This window comes from Heteronotia binoei, chromosome 2 (genome assembly GCF_032191835.1).
Source record: "Heteronotia binoei isolate CCM8104 ecotype False Entrance Well chromosome 2, APGP_CSIRO_Hbin_v1, whole genome shotgun sequence".
NCBI lineage: Eukaryota > Metazoa > Chordata > Lepidosauria > Squamata > Gekkonidae > Heteronotia > Heteronotia binoei.
The window spans coordinates 761302-779626 of NC_083224.1; the positions used below are offsets into that span (position 1 = coordinate 761302).

The following is an 18325-nucleotide window of genomic DNA, read 5'->3' on the forward strand; positions in this document are numbered from 1 at the left end:
AGCCTGCTGTTTGAAACGTCATTTGAAGTTCTTCCACTGATCACTTTGAAAGGAAAGCCATTGAACAGGGTATATTTTCAGCTGCTCCCCAAGGCTCCCAGTTTTTCAGATTGGGGTATTTATATCTGTAATGTGATCTTGGTCCTATGTCTCTTTGCTTGTGAACTTCCTGGATTGCAAGAACGTGTACCAGTTCTGAATCCTTTTGTCTGAAGTCATTGTCCACAAAGTTCTATACATAGTGCCATGCTTGACATATAAGAGAGGTGTTTGCTTTTTGTGCTTTGGCATAGATAAATACTCAGTTCAGGCACTGGATTTATCACCACCTCCCACCTTAGCAGTTGGTTGCCTTTGGGACAGTGGTCTCCAACTTTTCTGAGCTTGTGGCCCCCTTTGGAATCACACATAGGGTGGTGGGTGGAACTACAAAATGGCTGTTGCAGGAGGCAGACCCAGCCATAAAATGTGAAGTATGCATAAGTCTTACAGTCGCTCTTCTTTAGCAGGATGTTTTCTTTTAAAAACACATTGTTTAAATATATTTCCTTGTTTATGCACAACTTATCTTCATTCACACGGTAAAGATCCTTGTATTGTGATGGCAACTGCTACTGAATCAACTTGAAAACAACAACACACACACACACACAAGTAATTAGCCCTGCTGGACAAAAAGCCCTGTTTGGCCAAACCCACTGTCTGAAAAGACTCGGTGGGCAGCAGGAAAGGGGTCAGTGGGCACTGTGATGCCCAGTGGTACCACCTTGGGGGACCTCTGCTTTTGGACCTTGGTACATTGGTGGTGGGCCCTGAAAAGAAGAAGAATGTTGGAATACTCCCTGGTGAGCTGCTCAATAAATGGAATTGTCGACACCGTGGTCTCCAAGAGTGATTTTTGCCTTGTTCCTGCGACTGTCCATAGCACTGCCTTTGGTGCGCCTGCATTCAGATCTTTGTGTGTGTGCGTGTGTCCAAATGCTGCCTTGATTAGTAGTTATGCTTTCTGCCATTCAGGCAAAACAACTGTCGTTCAGGGGACTTCGTTTTTCAATTCTCTGTGGACTGTCCTGCTCCTCCTCTGCTGAAAAGCCGGCTCTCAGCTGCCAGTGGCTTTGGAGTGTGGACTTAAAGACAAGGCCCACGCTGGAAATAATGAACCCGAGAAGTTTCCTTGGAGCCAGAAGGATCGCAGGGAAGAGCTTTCATCCTCTGCTGCCAGCTTCGCTCAAGAGAGAATGCTGGACTGTGTTTTTCGAAGACTCTGAAGAATGTTTTCAGATCCTCCTTTGAAGAAGCAGCTGACACGAGGAGGCATGAGGGTTTGGGCTTGCCAACATAACTCCAGCAGAATTGCAGATGCAGCGAGGTGCAACAGGCCAGGCAGCTGGGCTTCCTTGTGGAGTTAGTTCACTGGTGGGGGAGTTTGGGGACTGAAGCAGCACTTTGGGAAAGCTGGGTTTTCAGGAAGCTGGTATAAGTAAAGCAGGGTAGTCTTGCTGATTGTGGTGTTTTGCTGAGGGTCGTACTTTCCACAAAGGAGTGTGGTTGACACTTAAATTGGTGGTTTGACCACCATAGTGAGCTGCAAAGAAGTGTGCACAGTTTGCGGATTCAAGATATTTCATAGAGCAAAGAACTGGGACGCTCTGAAAACATGCAGGATCTCATGGTGTAGCAACTACATGGAGTGTGTGTTTACATAGGTGGAGGAGAGTAATGGTAAACCCCAGCTTCAGTTCTATTTAAGCGCTGGGTTTGGATTAAATATTAGCATTTGTCATGGATGGGAACTTGATTCGCGTGGAATGACTGTCACCTCCCTCTCCCACTCTGAGGTGGACTTAACAGCAACAGCAGGTGCACATGAGGGTTTTCTGCTCTGGTGGATCCCTAAACCAAGGTATGAAATCCTAGCGAGACTCTAGCATGAAGGGGAATGGCCTGAAGCTTTGGTACTCGCTGCACAGTTTGTGGAGAGCCACCCAAAACGTGAACCATAGTATATCTGGAGTGAGGGGAAGGGCTTCTGTCTCTGTCCTGCCGCTCTCTCCTCAGCTGGAGGCACAGCAGCTCAGGCGAGAGAGTGGGATTGTCAAGACTGCCAGAGGAGTGCATGTTGGCCCTGGAGAAAGGGGCGTAGCTACTGCAGAGGTGGTTTTACTCGCTGTTCTCTGCAGCCAGCTTTTAGATTCTTGCTGACAGCTGCCCAGATGTTGAGGTGATGGGACAGAAGCTGCGGACAGGATTAGCCCTTCCATTCCTGGCATGAGGCCCACAGCTCAGGGAGCCATGCGCTTCATGCATCCCCCAGTCCTCCCAACAGCAGCTGTTTCTAGGCAGGGACCACTTGCTGCCTTCCCTGGAAGGTGGGGGGATGCCACAATGGGGAGGAGTGCGCAGGAGAGGCATAGGAGGGATATTAAAGAGCGCCCTGGGGCTCCTGTGCCACTGAACAGACATCGTCACTGGGCTAGAGACGTTGCACTGCCAAATTCAGCTTGTTCGTACTTTTTCCCATCTACTCACAGGCAGCCTGTATTTCAGGTGCTGAGGACATGTTCTTGTGGAAAGTAGTGGTGGGAAACTTGCGTACAGTTTCCCACAGAAGATAAAAATGATTTTGAGTCACAAGAAAGCGGGCATTTTATACTCGCTTGTTACATCCTCCTCCTTGAATCCTGTAGGTGGTGCGTACAGGGGCCACGTCTGGAAACCTGCGTTCAGAACGGCACCTGAACCACAGCACAGATGAGTGGTACAAAAACATTTGCGCCAAGCCAGCAATCGAGGCGGCACAGGAAATGCTTGGACATAAATGTAACTGGGGTGCTGTCTGCTAACTGATACCAATTCCGTTATGAAGCTGGACCATCTGCTTGGTGGCAGAATGCATTTTGGTCCCCAGAATGATCTCTGGAGAACTGTATGGCCTCAGAAAACACAGGCCTGCTTTTGCTTTTAATCAACACAGTGTGTTAAACTGATAGGTGGGAAACGCCTCCAGGAGTGGATTCCAAAGCCTTGAATTCCCAGGCCAACCCAGCGTGATTGGGGAAGAGACTCCAGACACACAAGGAAGCACAAAAAGAATTGATAGCTGTATTAGATGAGGGCAAATGAGCAACATTTTTCCCTTGAAGAACACGAGGCGTGGTTGTTGAGTGCAGGCCAGCTCAGAGTCCACAGGCCTGTCCGGGTAGAATATTTTGTTGACTTCCAAAGGTCCAGTCTTGCCCTGCAAGGAATGAGATGCTCTGCATCTATTGGATGGTCAGTTATATTTTCCATCTTTCTTTTAAAATAAATGAAAAAATTCATGACTTAGAACAGCTAACGGTCGCAGGTTTCTAGTGCTGCATGAACATATGAACATATGAAGCTGCCTTATACTGAATCAGACCTTTGGTCCGGTCCATCAAAGTCAGTATTGTCTTCTCAGACTGGCAGCGGCTCTCCAGGGTCTCAAGCTGAGGTTTTTCACACCTATTTTCCTGGTCCCTTTTTTGGAGATGCCAGGGATTGAACCTGGGACCTTCTGCTTCCTAAGCAGATGCTCTACCACTGAGCCACCATCCCTCCCCTGTTTTTGGTTGTTTTTTGTTGTTCGGTTGCACAGTCGAGTCCGACTCTTTGAGACCCCCTGGACAAAGTCACGCCAGGCTGCGTGTTTAGGAAATTAAATTTCCAAGTGGGCCAGAGAGCATAGTGGATAGACAGTTAGGAGCCAGGGGATGGATCCCTTCCCAGTGCTGGCAGCTGGTCTGCAGTAGAAGAGCCCAGGAGCACCCTAGGGAGACCAGCACAGTGTTTGGGGTTGAGCTTCTGAGAGTCAGAGCTCCCTTTCAGTCGGTGTGCTGAAGATTTGGCCCGGGGAGATGCGAAGCTGGTATCCAGGAGCAGGGAGGCGTGCGGGAGGGCTGGGACGCAGCCAGGTGATGTTTCATTTGCAAGCAGATGTGTGACTGCAGCCTTGCAAAAGCTGTGACCCATTCCCACGGACCTGGAAATGAGGGTCCTTCAGCCTTAGCCTCTTGAAACCAAACCATGTGCGACAGAAGCAGCTCTGCTGAGATTACAGGATTTTTAAAAAAAGGTTTCAGAATATTTCTACTTTGAGGGTATCTTCAGATGAGCCATTCTGAAAGGCGAAGGACAAATTTTTTTGTGCGCAAACGGATGTCTTTTTCTGTTCTCCGCCCAAAAGGAGTTCACAGCAGGCAGGCCTTTGTGGCAGAAGGAGGGTGTGCTGCTGCCTTCCGGGCCTTCCTTGGAGCCAGCCAGGCACCCTGTATCCTGTCTCTGGAGCCTGTTTCCAGCAGCAAGGCATAGCTGAAGGATGCGTGGGCAAGGGGACCTCTGAGCACAGACCAACGGCTTTTCTACTCCACGAGCAGCTCTAATCCACCCATTCACTCTTACAAATGAGGCAACTGCGCCTAGCCTGGGAATGACGGCACGCACAACTAGCTTCAGCAAAGGGAGTCCTCTGTTAAGGGGGGAGGAGGTTTCTGCAGTAAAGGTTGAGAATGAATCCCTGCAGCGATGCCCCTTCTGCCGCAAATCCAATGCCTGTATTGCAGTTTCCTCCCTAGAAATTGGAATTGTGTCGCTAGGACAGCCTGTTGGGGAGAGTCGGTGGGAGAGCTGTGCTGGGGCGGGATGTGGCTTGGCCACTAGGCGAGGCGTGTGGATTCTGTGCCAAGAAGGGCCAGGACCGGGGTTGTTTCCTCTTGCCTCCCTGCACCAAGCACAAGGAGGAATGTCCAGGGCTCCTTGTGCTGCAGGAGCCCCACGATGCCCTCTGTGAACTCCCTGTCTTGCCGGGTGGCCAGCCCCAGCCTTTCGGCTCCTGGGCCCTTGGCTGGACCTTCTAAAGGCTTTGCAAATGTTAACAGCTGAGCCTGTGGTGGTAATGCAGAAGTACTAATGGACCGCTTTGTTTGCTTAGAGGAAAGCCGGGAGTGAGTGCTGTGAACATATGAAGCTGCCTCATACTGAATCAGACCCTCCTGGGTCCATCAAAGTCAGTCTTGTCTCCTCAGACTGGCAACAGCTCTCCAGCTGAGGTTTTTCACACCTATTTGCCTGGACCCTTTTTTGGAGATGCCGGGGATTGAACCTGGGACCTTCTGCTTCCCAAGCAGATGCTCTACCACTGAGCCGCCGTCCCTCCCTGTGTCATATTACAGAAGTCAGAGGAGGGCAGGTGCATTTGTGATGGGGGGTGGGTGGGTTGTGGCTCTTCTGGATTCTGTCACTATTGGCAGAAGAGCCACAGGGGCAATTAAATCTTGCCCAGTGAAATTGGTGCAGCTGTAGTGTCACTACCTAAGGTCAGTTGGCACTTTGCAAGACATTTGCATGTGATGGGTTACAGAGGGGTGTGTGTGTGTGTGTGAGATTCAAATGTGTTGCACCTTGTTGAAAATAATGAAGTGCCAGGAGATCGTATTGGCACTGAGAACTGATGGATGCGTGCCGTCTCTGATCTGGCAGGCGACTCTCACGCAGAAGGCAGGTTCCACTTGTGGCCCTCCTAAACTCAAGTGGGGCACAGATCTTCAGGGTAGGCTGGATCATGAATGAAACCACCTCAGTCACCCAGATTGAGATTCCCTTGCAGAACATCTGGTTCACTCTTTGGGCTTGTTCAAATAAAACCTACCAAACCTAAAGTACTAGAAGCGTCAAGCAACAAATGATGCCACACCCCCACCTCCACTGGACCAATGTTGGGCAGCTAAGGGTTTGGGATTTGACTGGCTTCCTCCCCAGAAGATTCATGCAGAAGGGGGTGGGTTGCCAGTTTTCTTCCTCCATCTCTCAGGCTGCTCTTGAGGGTTCCGAGTCCTGCAGGAGCAATGTTTAAACATCTGGTTTGCTTCCTGATATTTTTCACATGTGCCAACAATTAATTAAAGACTTGCTGTTACCTCCAAAGATTTCTCTGTCGAAGTGTGCAATAGTTATGCTTATTAGTTTGGAGGTAGTTGCAATAGAAAAATAACAGAGGCATTTGTGAAGACAGAATGTCATACAAACTTCTGTCTGAACAAACTTTTTATTATTGGAATAATATTAGTAGTGTGGACTCCTGTTTCTATGTTAACCCACAGGACAGTCATCTTTTTAACAGAAAAGCAACAAATAATTTTATGCTCCCAGACTGAACGCAGCTTGAACAAATTGCATAGCATTCCTTCCAAATAAAAATGTTCCTTCTTTCAAAGGGGGAAAAGAGGTGGTTGCAAGTGATTGTCTTGGGTAGGCATCTGTGTGCAGCTGTTCGCTTTTGCATTTTGTTTTCTCCTCCACCCTGAACAATTAGAGAGCAGTCGTTCTGCATTAGAACAAAGGCGCCACCAGCTGGACAGCCTGTCTCTGGCTGTGAACAGACAGGAGCTGCCTGCTGCCTGGCCCGCTGGCTTTTTCACCTGCCCTTGACCTAGGTGTATTTTGTGAGACCAAATAAGGACCCAAAATCAAGTCATGAGAGCAGCAGTCCCTGTGGAGGAAGAGACCTGAAAGACGAGGCGTTTGGATTGGGTCTTTAATGGGTCGTCTACAACTGGCCAGAGAAAGTCAGTGACTGATGACCCCTTGATTCAAATGGGTCTCTAATCAATCAAGCAGCACATTTTTAATGGGGGGGGGGGAGTTAATTTTAACATGAGAAGAGCCAGAGGGGGGTGAGTGTTCTTTGAAGAGGCATGCCTCCTCCTCTACCTCTCTTACTACAGAGGAGATGCCTCTTCTAAGAGAGTGCCAGGGGCGATGATTGCAAACAATGCAGAACAGAGAGTGCCTTCCCCCCCCTTCACAGATTATATGTAGGCAAATATATGCACATTTTGATTCACATTTCTGTAACTGGGACATGCATAGCTGTGCTGTAGAAGAATGGTTCTGCGCTGAACATTTACGGGGGCTGCTGTTTTGGGCAGATGGTTTCAAGATTGTTCTCCACCATAGTGGCCTGAAGGTGCTTTGACTTTGGGGCACATCTTCTGTGTTGAATGCCAAGTGGATGTGGCCGTAGGAGCCCAACCGATGCCAGCCTGCCTCATTTTGAGTTCAGGGCCAGTGCCAGGAGAGAGCCTGTGCATCTGGGGCAATCAGAGCAAAGAGCGGACTACTTCCAGGAGCTTGGCGTGGGAGGAATTCTTCGGCAAACAATTGCGCTGTACTATTGTTGTTGTGGATGCAATAAAGGTTGTCCAAGTGTCTTGTTGAGTGCCTTTCCTTGCTCGGTCTGGAGGAGTTGTGCTTTGATGCTTTCTTTTCACTGTGCTGATGATCTTTTCTTTGTTCCATAGCATTGAACAGACGGGTTGATTATTCTTTTCAGATATTAATAAAGCAGCGGAAAGAAGAAATATGAATAAGCCTCCCGCCAGGTCCAGCCCAGCACGAAGGTAAAGTACTGCGAAGCAACAAGTTCCCCTAGGAAGTTTGGGCTTAGGGCAGAAACACACCTCTTGGATCTTCTCCTTGGGAATGGAATGGATCCCTCTGGGACTCCTGGTTCCCTGCGGGTGGCAGCCTCCCGAGCAGCAGAAGGCAAGCCCCGCTTGCCTCCTTCGGAGCTCCTTCAGAGCTCGCCACAGTTTGGGGAAGGGGAGCGCTGCCACCTGTGTGACTCCGGAGCATCCCCGGAGGAAGCCCGGGAGTTGAGAGCGTCCTTCGGGCCGAGCCAAAGAGAAGGAGAGAGAGTGGCAACGCTGTTGCTTCCGAGGGCAGAGGCTGCAGGGAAGCGCTTTCCCTGGGGCAGGCGAGCCCTTTCCATGGAGCTGCGTGGCCCTGAGCAAGGGCCATGGCATCTGCGCAAGAGGCTTTTCCTGCCTCTTGCTGGCGCTGCGTCACTGTGTGTGCCCATCACACAGGGTTGGTTCTGCTGGCACTAGGGCGCACGAGCCCCGTGCCGGGCGTCCGCTTCTGCTGCCAGAAGTGCCAGTGGTCAAAGCGCAAGCTGATGCCAAGGCATCGTTCCTGATGCCCACGGGCATAGCGCAAGCCAGCACCAGAGCATTGCCTTGCCCCAGTGCTGTGGCCAGAGCGCGAGCGGATGTCAGGGCGCTGCATTGCGGGGAGAGGGGAGGTCTCAGTGGCCAGAGCATGAGTGGCAGGAGGCAGTAGCGTGGCATCCTGCCTGAGTTCTTACACTGCAGCCTGCCGGGGGTGTGCCTTCTCCGCTGAAGACAGCTGTGGGCGTTTGCACAGTCTCTGTTCAGTGATTGTAGCCCGTGGGATGGGATGCCCCCCCCCCCCGCCCTCCGTTTCTGACTGTTCTTCAGGCCGCACACCGAGTATCCTTCTGCTTCGGCAGTTCTCACCCTCCCTTTGTATGAATCCTGAACATGGATGCGACCCACACTGAGGAGCCTGGGAGAAGAAGGGCTAGAAAACCACGTGAGCCAGATCCCCTCCCCCTGCCCAGCACCTGCAGAGCTCAGAATGTGTTCCTGCCACAAGTTATTGGTGTCCTCAGCATCTCTTTGCTCGTGGCCACCCGGCTAAGCCAAGCTGGACAGGGGACTCCCTCCCTCCCCCCCTCCCCAAGGGTGCAGGCTTCCAGGACGCACAGAAGGGTGTCGGCTCCGTGTGTGTTCTTCCGAAGTGGGGTGGGGGCATCAGGTGACTATGCAGCAACTGTTCTATACCTCCTTACTTTTCTAGGCGTTGCGGAAGGAAGGATTTTTCTGTGCATCTCCCCGAGAGTCACGACTTCCCATTCATGGGCTTTGTTTTAGAAGATGCAGTGTTACAGGTCCTGGGAATGGCACACAACTGAGTGCTCAAACATTCCTGTCGATTCTGTATGTCCACGAGGCCACTTCCCGTGGCGGCACATTTCCTTTGGAGCTCGGGGCTTATCTGGGTAGCTGTCTGGGATACGAATACATAACACTGAAGGTGACCGGCGAACCAGATCCCCTGAAGAGTCTGCAGACGAGCTTGGAAGTGAAGGTGGCAAAGCCTGTTGCTCACTTCACACTGGCATGCAGGCCAAAGCCCTTTGGGGCACCATTGCCTAGGAATGCCCACGTAGCCCAGGGGTGCACAAAGTCACTCCTAACTCTTGGTGCGATGTCGGGTTCGTCTTGGTTCTCCTGCTTCGGGCTTGGAGGCAGGGGCTTGCGTTTCTCAACACTCCTCCATGCAAGGATCCACGGATCTTAAAACTTTGCCATACGTTTCCAGCCAGGTGATCCCCAGGCTGCTCACAAAGCATAACAATGAAATAAAACGCCCCGCAAAGATAAGAGCAGAGAAGAATCAATATGCAGTTCTTAACAGCAAGTAATAGAGCAGTGAGGTTAAAACAAGCCCCAAGTGGTTTCAGGTAAGGGTTAACAGCCTGGGGAATGCCTTGAGGTGCCTTCCAGGAACAGGAGCTGGTGGTAGGCAGAGGGAAGAGATTTCCTCGTGGAGAGGCCCCTCTAGCAGCTGTCCGCTTCCACTCTAGTTGGGGGAGCACCTGTGCAGTGCGCTGGGCAGGGTGGCATGCTAGCAGGTGGTCCTTCGGGCACTCTGGCACCCTTTGAATTGTGTCTGGCAGCCAGCAAAGCTCCTCCAATGCAAACGTGGCCCCTTCTCGATAGTTCTTGCCAGCTGGTGCTCTCGCCTGCCCCAGCATTCTACGTCAGTAAAAGTTTCCAGACTGTCATCAAAGGCAAGTCCAGTGGAGAACACGACACGGATCTTTAACCTGGATGTGATGCAAGTCCTGACAGTTGTGCCTAGTGCTCACTTCTTCAGCAAGGGTGCTGCTGGCACACCCCAACCGGCACGTGTGAGCCACCGCAGGCCACAGAAGACACGTCGGTCTGCAGAAGTGGGTCCATCAGCGTCACCTGCTGCTTTCATCACCTGGAACGGCATGACTCGCCTTCTCTTCCAGCAACACTTGTAGGCTGAACCCTGGAGCAGTAGCTTGGTCGGTAGGGAGCACGTTTTTGCCCCAGAGGAGCATTTAGCCGTGGGGGTCTTGACCCACAGCCTGAAGGGCTGCAATGGTAGACTCAGGTTTACCGCCTAAAATGAAACCCAAACCGCTTTGTTTCCTGGAATGCGAGTGTCCACGTGTTCCTCTTGAGTGTTTCTAGTTTTTTCTCTGGGAGACAGGAGTGAGGCCGTGGCCATCAACTAAGGATGACCCCGCAGGCAGCTTGTATCTATCTAAAAGGGTTTTGTTGATGATTGTTTTAGAGAGAACTATGGCTACGGAGAGAGAGAAGCCCGACGCGATCGCTCTCCCGTGCGGGGCAGTCCACGGAGAGAGCCACGAGATGGCAGGAATGGCAGAGATTCCAGGGATGCGCGGGATCTTCGGGGCAGAGAGATGCGTGATACCAGAGACCACAGAGACTTCCGAGACCCCCGAGATCTTAGAGACCCCAGGGACCTGAGGGATCCTCGGGATGTGAGAGATCCCCGAGAGCCACTCTATGACCGCTACCGGGATGGTCGGGAGCCCCCCTACAGGTATTGCTTGGCCCAGGGAGGGGTGGAGTGGGACTGTGGCCTTCCAGCCAGTGGCGTGGAGGGCAGCTCTTGGGTACTGAGGCCCAGACACGAGGCTGTTCCCTGCCCTGCAGGCGAGAGGAGGGCTACGACCGCTATGTGCGCGGCGAGGACTGTTACCGGCGGAGGGACGATGCCTACTATGACCGCTACCGTGACCAGTTAGACAGGGCCCCTCTGAGTGCTGAAGGTCAGTGCTGGACAGAGCCCTGGTCCTCTCGTGCAGGAGGGTGGGGCGGGGGGCCCGGAGAGGGAGGGCGGCAGGCCAAACATCTTCTGGTGGCTTTCCCCCTCAGAGCGCATGAAGCGAGAGGAGCGGCGCCGGGAGGAGCTGTATCGCCAGTTCTTTGAGGACATCAAGCGGCGCATTGATGCGGAGCGGCCTGTGGACTGTTCTGTGGTTGTGGTCAACAAACAGACCAAGTAAGAGCTGCCTAGGCTGGCTGAGCAGACGGGGTCTTGGGAGGCAGGCTCAGTTGTCTGCCTTCTCTCTCCTCTGCTGACTTTTGTGGTCCTTGGGGTCAGGATGCGGCTCTTATTTGGAGGGGGGGGTGTTCTGGGATTTTTTAAATGTGCGTGTGTGCCTGGGAGTCATGGCGACCTCTGGCGGGTGTCGCCTGCTGCGGGCCTGGAGGATAGAGAGGTGACTGAATAGGAAGCCTGCCCCTTTCCTCCTGGCTGGTGCCATTCCCGGGAGGTCTCCCATCCAAGCACCTGCCAGAGTCAGCTCTGCTGAGCCTCCAAGATCTGACGAGACGGTTGGGCTGGGCTGGGCAAGGCGGGGTGTGGCTCTTCTTGGGCTTGCTGCTGCTGCCCACCCGACTCCGCGGCCTTGAGTTGGTGGTGCTCAAGCAGCAGCTTCCTCCGCGAGGCGGGCTCTGTTCTCACGCAGCGGCATGGCTGTTCTTTTGCCCAGGGAGTACGCGGAGTCCGTGGGCCGGAAAGTGCGCGACCTTGGCATGATGGTGGACCTGATTTTCCTCAACTCGGAGATGTCTTTGCAGCAGGCTCTGGACGACGTGAGCCGCGGGGGGTCCCCTTTTGCCATCGTCATCACCCAGCAGCACCAAGCCCACCACTCCTGCACGGTCAACATTATGTTCGGCACCCCTCAAGGTACGGTGGTCCCAGCGGCTGAGGAGACGGGGCAGCTGCAGCCTCACCTCTGGGGCGAGTTCTGCCGCAGGGGTCCAGCACTGGGGTGTGGTGCCTGCCAGGCTCCTTTGGAGCTGCAGAGGGCTGGTTGGAGCGCTTGAAAAGCTGTGTGCAGTTGCACTAAATGCTTAAGAGGTTGCACACACGGGCTGTTGCCTTTTTCCGGCTTTCGGTCCCTGCCACAGTGCTCTTTGCCCCGTCATTAAAGCAGGGGTGGGGAAGCTTGTGAGAGTCTGCTCCTTCCGCAGAGCTCATTGTGGCAATTCAGCCTTGAGGTCTAGATGCAAAGTGTGTCGTCTCTTCTTCTTCTTCAATTAATTCAGTGGGAACCTGGGGCACCTGACAGATTGTCCATGAGTTAATGCTCAGCTTGTGAGGTGTGCAGGTGCTCCCTTGCAGAAGTTTCTGTCAGGCTAGGTTTTGCTAGCTGCTTCACTTGGCTGCAGCAGGCAGACACACACAGCTGCTGCCCCTGTGGAATTAACTGCAGACTTCATGTTTGTGAGAGTCTTCTGGGCAGCAGGATGGACAGAAAACCTTTTCAGGAGCAGTGGGCTGCAGGGGAAGGTTTGGCTGTAGAGGTGGTTTTGAGGCTGAGACCCGGGACAGGCCAGCTTCTGTCTGACAGTTCACAGCGCTTTGTGCAGTGCTGCATTGCCACGGTTCAGACAACTGGAGCACTTCCCCTTAGCAGGGCAAAGGTTCTGGAACCCTGCGGCTCTCCTGGCCTTTGCTGCTGCTTGGAGGTGGGGCTGGTAGAGGGCGGGCCCTGGGACTGCCGGCACCCTGCGCTGATGCTGTAGCTTTCCTTGCTTGCCGCAGAGCACCGAAACATGCCCCAGGCCGACGCCATGGTCCTGGTGGCCAGGAACTATGAGCGCTACAAAACAGAGATCCGGGAGAAGGAGCGTGAAGAGATTGCGCGGCAAGCTGCCAAGATGGCTGACGAAACTATTCTGCAGGAGCGAGAGCGCCCCTCGGGGGGTGAGGAGGGGGCCCGAGCGGGCCATCCGCCAGGCATCCAGAGTCTCCTGAACTTGTTGGCGGATAATCGTTACTTGACAGCAGAAGAGACCGACAAGATCATCAACTACCTGCGGGAGCGCAAGGAACGGCAGCTGCGAGGCAGTGGGGACGCTCTTCCTTGTGAGTTTCTCAAGAGGCGGCTGCACTTGGGGTGGGGGGTTCAGCCGGTTTCTCGTTCTTCGTTTCATGCTTCCTCTCCTGCCCAGTGGATGCGTGGACATTAGAGTTTGTGTTTGGGCTCCTGGGAGGTAGGAATAGCTTGCTCAGTGTGGACCCTCACTGTCTCTCTTTCTCCTCTCTCTGCAGCTTCACTTTCCCGACAAGCCCTTGGGGCGTCTTCAGGATCCTCGCTGGCCACCTCAGCCAACCTGCCAAGCTCCCAGAGCAGCCAGCCTCTGGCACAGCCTGCCTCGGCCCCGGCATCTTCTAACCCCCAGCAGGAGCTGCAGGCCAAGATCCTCAGTCTTTTCAACAGCGGGGCAGCTGCCGCTGCCGTTGCCGCCGTTACCAACAGCAGTTCTCCCGTGGGGGGCTCCCCGAGTCAGAGCTTCCCCTCCGGTTCCACCACGCAGGGCCGGGCGGTGCCGCTGAGCTCCACTGGCTTAGGCCAGTCCCAGCAGCGGGCTCCAGGCCAGGGCCCCCAGTTCCCCAGCCACCCCGGCCCTGCCAGGAACGTGGGCCCAAGAGCTGCACCCCCACAGCAATCCCAGCCGCTGTACCAGAACCGGCCCCCTGCCCCGAGCAATGCTGCAGCTCCGCGGGCAGCCCCTTCCTCCGGGATCAACTTCGACAATCCCAGTGTGCAGAAGGCCCTCGACACCCTGATCCAGAGCGGCCCTGCCCTCTCCCACCTGGTGAGCCAGACGGTGGGCCAGCTGCGGGCGCCTCCTGCCCAGCAGCCCATGGGCTCCTACCAGCGGCATTACTAATGCCAGAGCAGGCGCTCTCCTGGCGGCATTCCCAACACCCTTCACTGTGCATGTTACACACACACACACACACACACAGCCAGCCCTGGAGGGGGGAGCTGGAGAAGGGGATCTTGGAGGTGTGCTCTCCTCCCATGGCTGCTGCTGGGCCCCTGCCTTCTCCAGGTCCTGCCTCAACGGCCTGGTGCTGTTGGCATCAGACTGTGGCTCCAGAGGGGGCTGCTCGGCTGTTGTCATCTCTGCTGTCTAGATCCCTCAAGGGGCTGTGCTGGCTTAGTCTTGGGCGGAGGTCTCCCCTTGTCCTTAGGGAGCCTGCCCCACACAACGGTTGAGCTGCTTCCTGTGCGGTCTGGGGCCTCTCGAGCCCCCCCCCATCCCCCCCCTTTGATTCGATCTGATGTTGTGGAACGGAGAGTTGGCTTTGCTTGGGGGTCCGGTGGCCATTTGTAGACAGTCCAGGCCACTCTTGTGGAGGGGGGCGGGGGGGGGCATGCCGGTTAGCCTCGTTCCTTGAGCTGTAGATGTTTTGTTCCTGAATGGTGTTGCCAGTTAGGTTACTCTGTGCTGTTAACAAGAGGACATAACTTTTTTTTTTTAAATAAAGAAAATATTTTAAAAAAGGATGTTGTGGTTCTTTCCGGGCTGTGTGGGCAGGACCTAAATAAAACCGAGAGGCTGTATTCTCCAGCACAGTTAACGTTTTCCTGGATCAGTGATTTCTGGAAAAATGTAGCTTTCTACCCCAGTGTTCCGATTTATTTCCACCGTCTGGGGATGTAAACTGCCTCGATCATAAAAATTAGTTGTTTTTTTCTGCGTTGCTTTTATGTTAGAGGATGAAATACAGAAATAGTTCCATTTCAGAAATTAGGGAAGGAGATAATTATCATTTTTCATTAAAATTGGGAGTGTTATTGCTGTTTCAGATAGTTGTACTGGGAAAAATTTCTGTTTTAATAAGTATATGAACAGTACTCAGTGAAAGCAGTGCTCATGACCTTTCTAAGGGAAATTAAAACAATAATTTTGGAGGTGCCTTCCTGGCAACAGGAAGGGGGAGAGGACATGCCGTGTCCCCCCCCCCCCCCTTGTGTTCTCTGGGCTTTGTGGACTTGGCCTCCAGACATAATTGGTCAGGTCAGCGACACCTGACTGCACACTCCTATTTTGTACTTCAGGTACCCCCTGCAAGGTAGGAAACAGTCTTTTGGGAAGCTTCGTATGCAACATACTGGTAACAAAGCCCCCAAAGATTGGGGAGGGGGGGCAGCACTGGGCAGGAATGAGCCCCTTTGGACAGCTCAAAGGATGCTCTGAAAGGCATTTATTTGGGAAATGATCTGGCTTTCAGTGAAGGACTTCTGCGCTAGCTAAAAACAGGCATTAAACAACAGGGTGCTAAAACCAGAGAGACCCATGAATAACAATCCCCAAGGCAGAAAAGAGCCCAGCAGGCTAAAACAAGAATTGGAAAGCAGCTCTCCCCCCCCCCCCGCCCCCCCTGGTGCTTGTGAAGTGTGGGGGGAGAAGAGGAGAGCTGCTAAAGACATAAAAGCACAATTTGGTTTATTAGGAACATGAAATATGTCACATTAATTTTTCAAGACAGGTTTTGGAAAGGAATAACAAAGCAGAGGTGCTTAATGTGTAAGAAAAGAACACAAAACGAAAGAAGCTTGAGAGTTTTCATTTAGGGCTCCAGAAATATGGGTAATTGGTCTGCCATAGGAAATGCTGCTTTTGGCAAAAAAATAGGGTTTTTTTCAGGATGTAAATATGCCATTTGCCAGAAACTGATAAATTCCTTGGTCAGCTAATAACTGGCCACCAAATGAGCACTTGCTGGAGAAGACCCTGATGCTGGGAAAGAAGGCAAAAGAATCAGAATCAGAGTTGGTCAGGATGGGGGGGTGGGTGGAGATGTATATAATCACTGCAGGTGCATTCCTGTCCTCTGTTTGCGAGTCTTCTTCTTGCATGTGAAAGAATATCTTTTGGTGGACTGGGGGGGGGGGGGTGGAATTACTGGGGTGGGTGGAGAAACCCCATGAATCTCCTGACCTCTATACAAACTGCCAGAGTAAAAGCATCACCTCTCTTTTTTCTCCTTTCCTTGCATTCAGAGCTACATTCCCCCCCCCCCCCCCGTCTTTTTCTTTGCTGTGAGGAGTGGGAAACATATAAAACATGTTTTTGATTTGATTTGGGGGTGGACTGTTCACTTTTGCAGATTCTGAAAACTGCCCTTGAGAGCACGTGAGAGCCACTTTGGTGTAGTGGTTAAGTGCGTGGACTCTTATCTGGGAGAACCAGGTTTGATTCCCCACTCCTCCACTTGCACCTGCTGGAATGGCCTTGGGTCAGCCAGAGCTCTGGCAGAGGTTGTCCTTGAAAGGGCAGCTGCTGTGAGAGCCCTCTCAGCCCCACCCACCTCCCAGGGTGTCTGTTGTGGGGTGGGGAGAGAAGATATAGGAGATTGTAAGCCGCTCTGAGTCAGAGAGAAGGGCGGGGTATAAATCTGCAATTCTTGTTGGTGAGAATCAAACCCAAGATAGCAGATCCCCTTGTTTCCTTCTCCACTTTCTGGAAAAGGAAGTTGTCAGCAAGACAAGTCAGGAATCTATTTGACTTTTCATTTTTAGCAGGGTTGGACTTCCAACAGATGTCCAGGTAATTGAAATCTCCCATGATCACTGTATCTCTTCTCTTGGAGAACTTTGCAATCTGCTGTAGAAGTATCTCGTCCAAGTCCTCTTCCTGGCTTGGTGGTCTATAGCAGACCCCCACAATAATACTTTTATTTTTACCCAGAGACTCTCAGCTGAGAGATTCACATGTTTCCTCACAAGTATGTACCTCCTTAACATATACTGCTACGTCTCTGCCCTTTCTCATTCATCTATCCCCTTTACATAAGTTGTACCCCTGAATCCTAATATTCCAGTTGTGTCATCCCACCATGTTTCAGTAAGGCATATTATGTCATAGTCTCCTTCCTGTATTAGGACTTACAGTTTCTCCTGTTTGTTTCCCGCACTCTGTGCATTAGTGTACAGAGGAGTGGGGAATCGAACCTGGTTCTCCCAGATAAGACTCTACACAGGAATGAATCATGTCTGAGAAGGACAGCCAGCTGGCAAACTGAAGAGGAGACTCCTGTCATCCCAGCAGTACTGATGAAGTCTGTTTTGGGGCGAGAGAGATTTTGGTCTGCCGTGAGACTTTTGACCAGAGGCTCCGTGCAGTCCTGACCGGCTGCCCTTTGTGCCAGTTAATGGATCAGGCTGCACCACTTTCAGAACCAGAGCAATGGGGGGGGGGGGATGGAGGGGGGGAGAAAAGGGATGCAAAAGCAAACTGAAAGAGGCAGCAGTCTGCCCTCGAAAAAAACATCGGACCAGGCCGAATTGGCATATTACTGCCCGATTTCGAACTTACCCTTTTTGCGTAAGATTATCGAGAGGAGAGTAGCGCTATAGTTGCAGAGTTTTCTGGAGGACGCTTCTTTCCTAGATCACCATCAGTCCAGCTTCCGCCCGGGTCATGGATCAGAGGCAGTACTGGTCACCCTGGTGGATGACCAATGGCATCTGGACCGAGGCAGTTCGGCAGTGTGTATACACACACACACACACACACACACACTGTGGCTAATAGCCACTGGTGGACCTCTGCTCCATATTTTTATCTAACCCCCTCTTGAAGCTGGCTATGCTTGTAGTCACCACCACCTCCTGTGGCAGTGAATTCCACATGTTAATTACCCTTTGGGTGAAGAAGTGCCTCCTTTAATCCGTTCTGACCCGACTGCTCAGCAATTTCATCGAATGCCCACGAGTTCTTGTATTGTGAGAAAGGGAGAAGAGAACTTCTTTCTCTACTTTCTCCATCCCATGCATTATCTTGTAAACCTCTATCATCACCCCGCAGTCGACATTTCTCCAAGCTAAAGAGCCCCAAGCATTTTAACCTTTCTTCATAGGGAAAGTGTTCCAAACCTGTAATCATTCTAGTTGCCCTTTTCTGCACTTTTCCCAATGCTATAATATCCTTTTTGAGGTGCGGTGACCAGATTTGCACACAGTATTCCAAATGAGACCGCACTATTCATTTATACAGGGGCATTATGATACTGGCTGATTTGTTTTCAATTCCCTTCCTAATAATTCCCAGCATGGCGTTGGCCTTTTTTATTGCAATCGCACACTGTCTTGACATTTTGAGTGAGTTATCTACAACAACAACAACACATTTTATTTATATCCTGCCCTCCCCGCCTGAGCAGGCTCAGGGCGCCTCACAACAAAATTCATTGAATTATACATTGAGTTAAAATACATTAGGTTATAATTAGCAATATAAACCAGCAGGTAATTAAAAACTATTAAAATTCTAAAAACAATAAGTTAGTGTTAGTATGTTGATATGTTGCCGCTATTCAGATGATGAATTTACTTAGCAATTTACTCAGTGAAAGCCATTCGAAAGAGAACGGTCTTGCAGGCCCTGTGGAACTGTTCAAAGTCCCGCAGGGCCCGCATTTCTTCTGGAAGCTGATTCCACAGCTGTGGAGCCATAACAGAGAAAGCCCGAGTACGGGTACTCTGGAGTTTTGTGTCTTTTGGCCCGGGAATAGTCAGCAGGTTCTTCCCTGCTGACCTCAGTGCTCTCTGGGGTTCATACGGGGA

General features: G+C 52.0%; 1 protein-coding gene and 1 non-coding gene across 2 annotated transcripts; one reads left to right on the forward strand and one right to left on the reverse strand.

Moving 5' to 3' along the window:
• Positions 1–3507: 3507 nt before the first annotated feature.
• TRNAP-AGG (transfer RNA proline (anticodon AGG)) lies at positions 3508–3582 on the reverse strand. The gene has a single exon. It is a non-coding gene; the product is annotated as a tRNA-Pro (tRNA).
• A 3502-nt stretch (positions 3583–7084) lies between these two features.
• On the forward strand, positions 7085–14257 carry NCOA5 (nuclear receptor coactivator 5). Its single transcript, XM_060263782.1, has 7 exons — positions 7085–7418; positions 10213–10488; positions 10602–10717; positions 10824–10950; positions 11444–11643; positions 12505–12828; positions 13015–14257. The coding sequence occupies exons 1-7, from the start codon at positions 7381–7383 to the stop codon at positions 13635–13637; spliced, it is 1704 nt and encodes a 567-aa protein (XP_060119765.1). The 5' UTR covers positions 7085–7380; the 3' UTR covers positions 13638–14257.
• The last annotated feature ends 4068 nt before the right edge of the window (positions 14258–18325 follow it).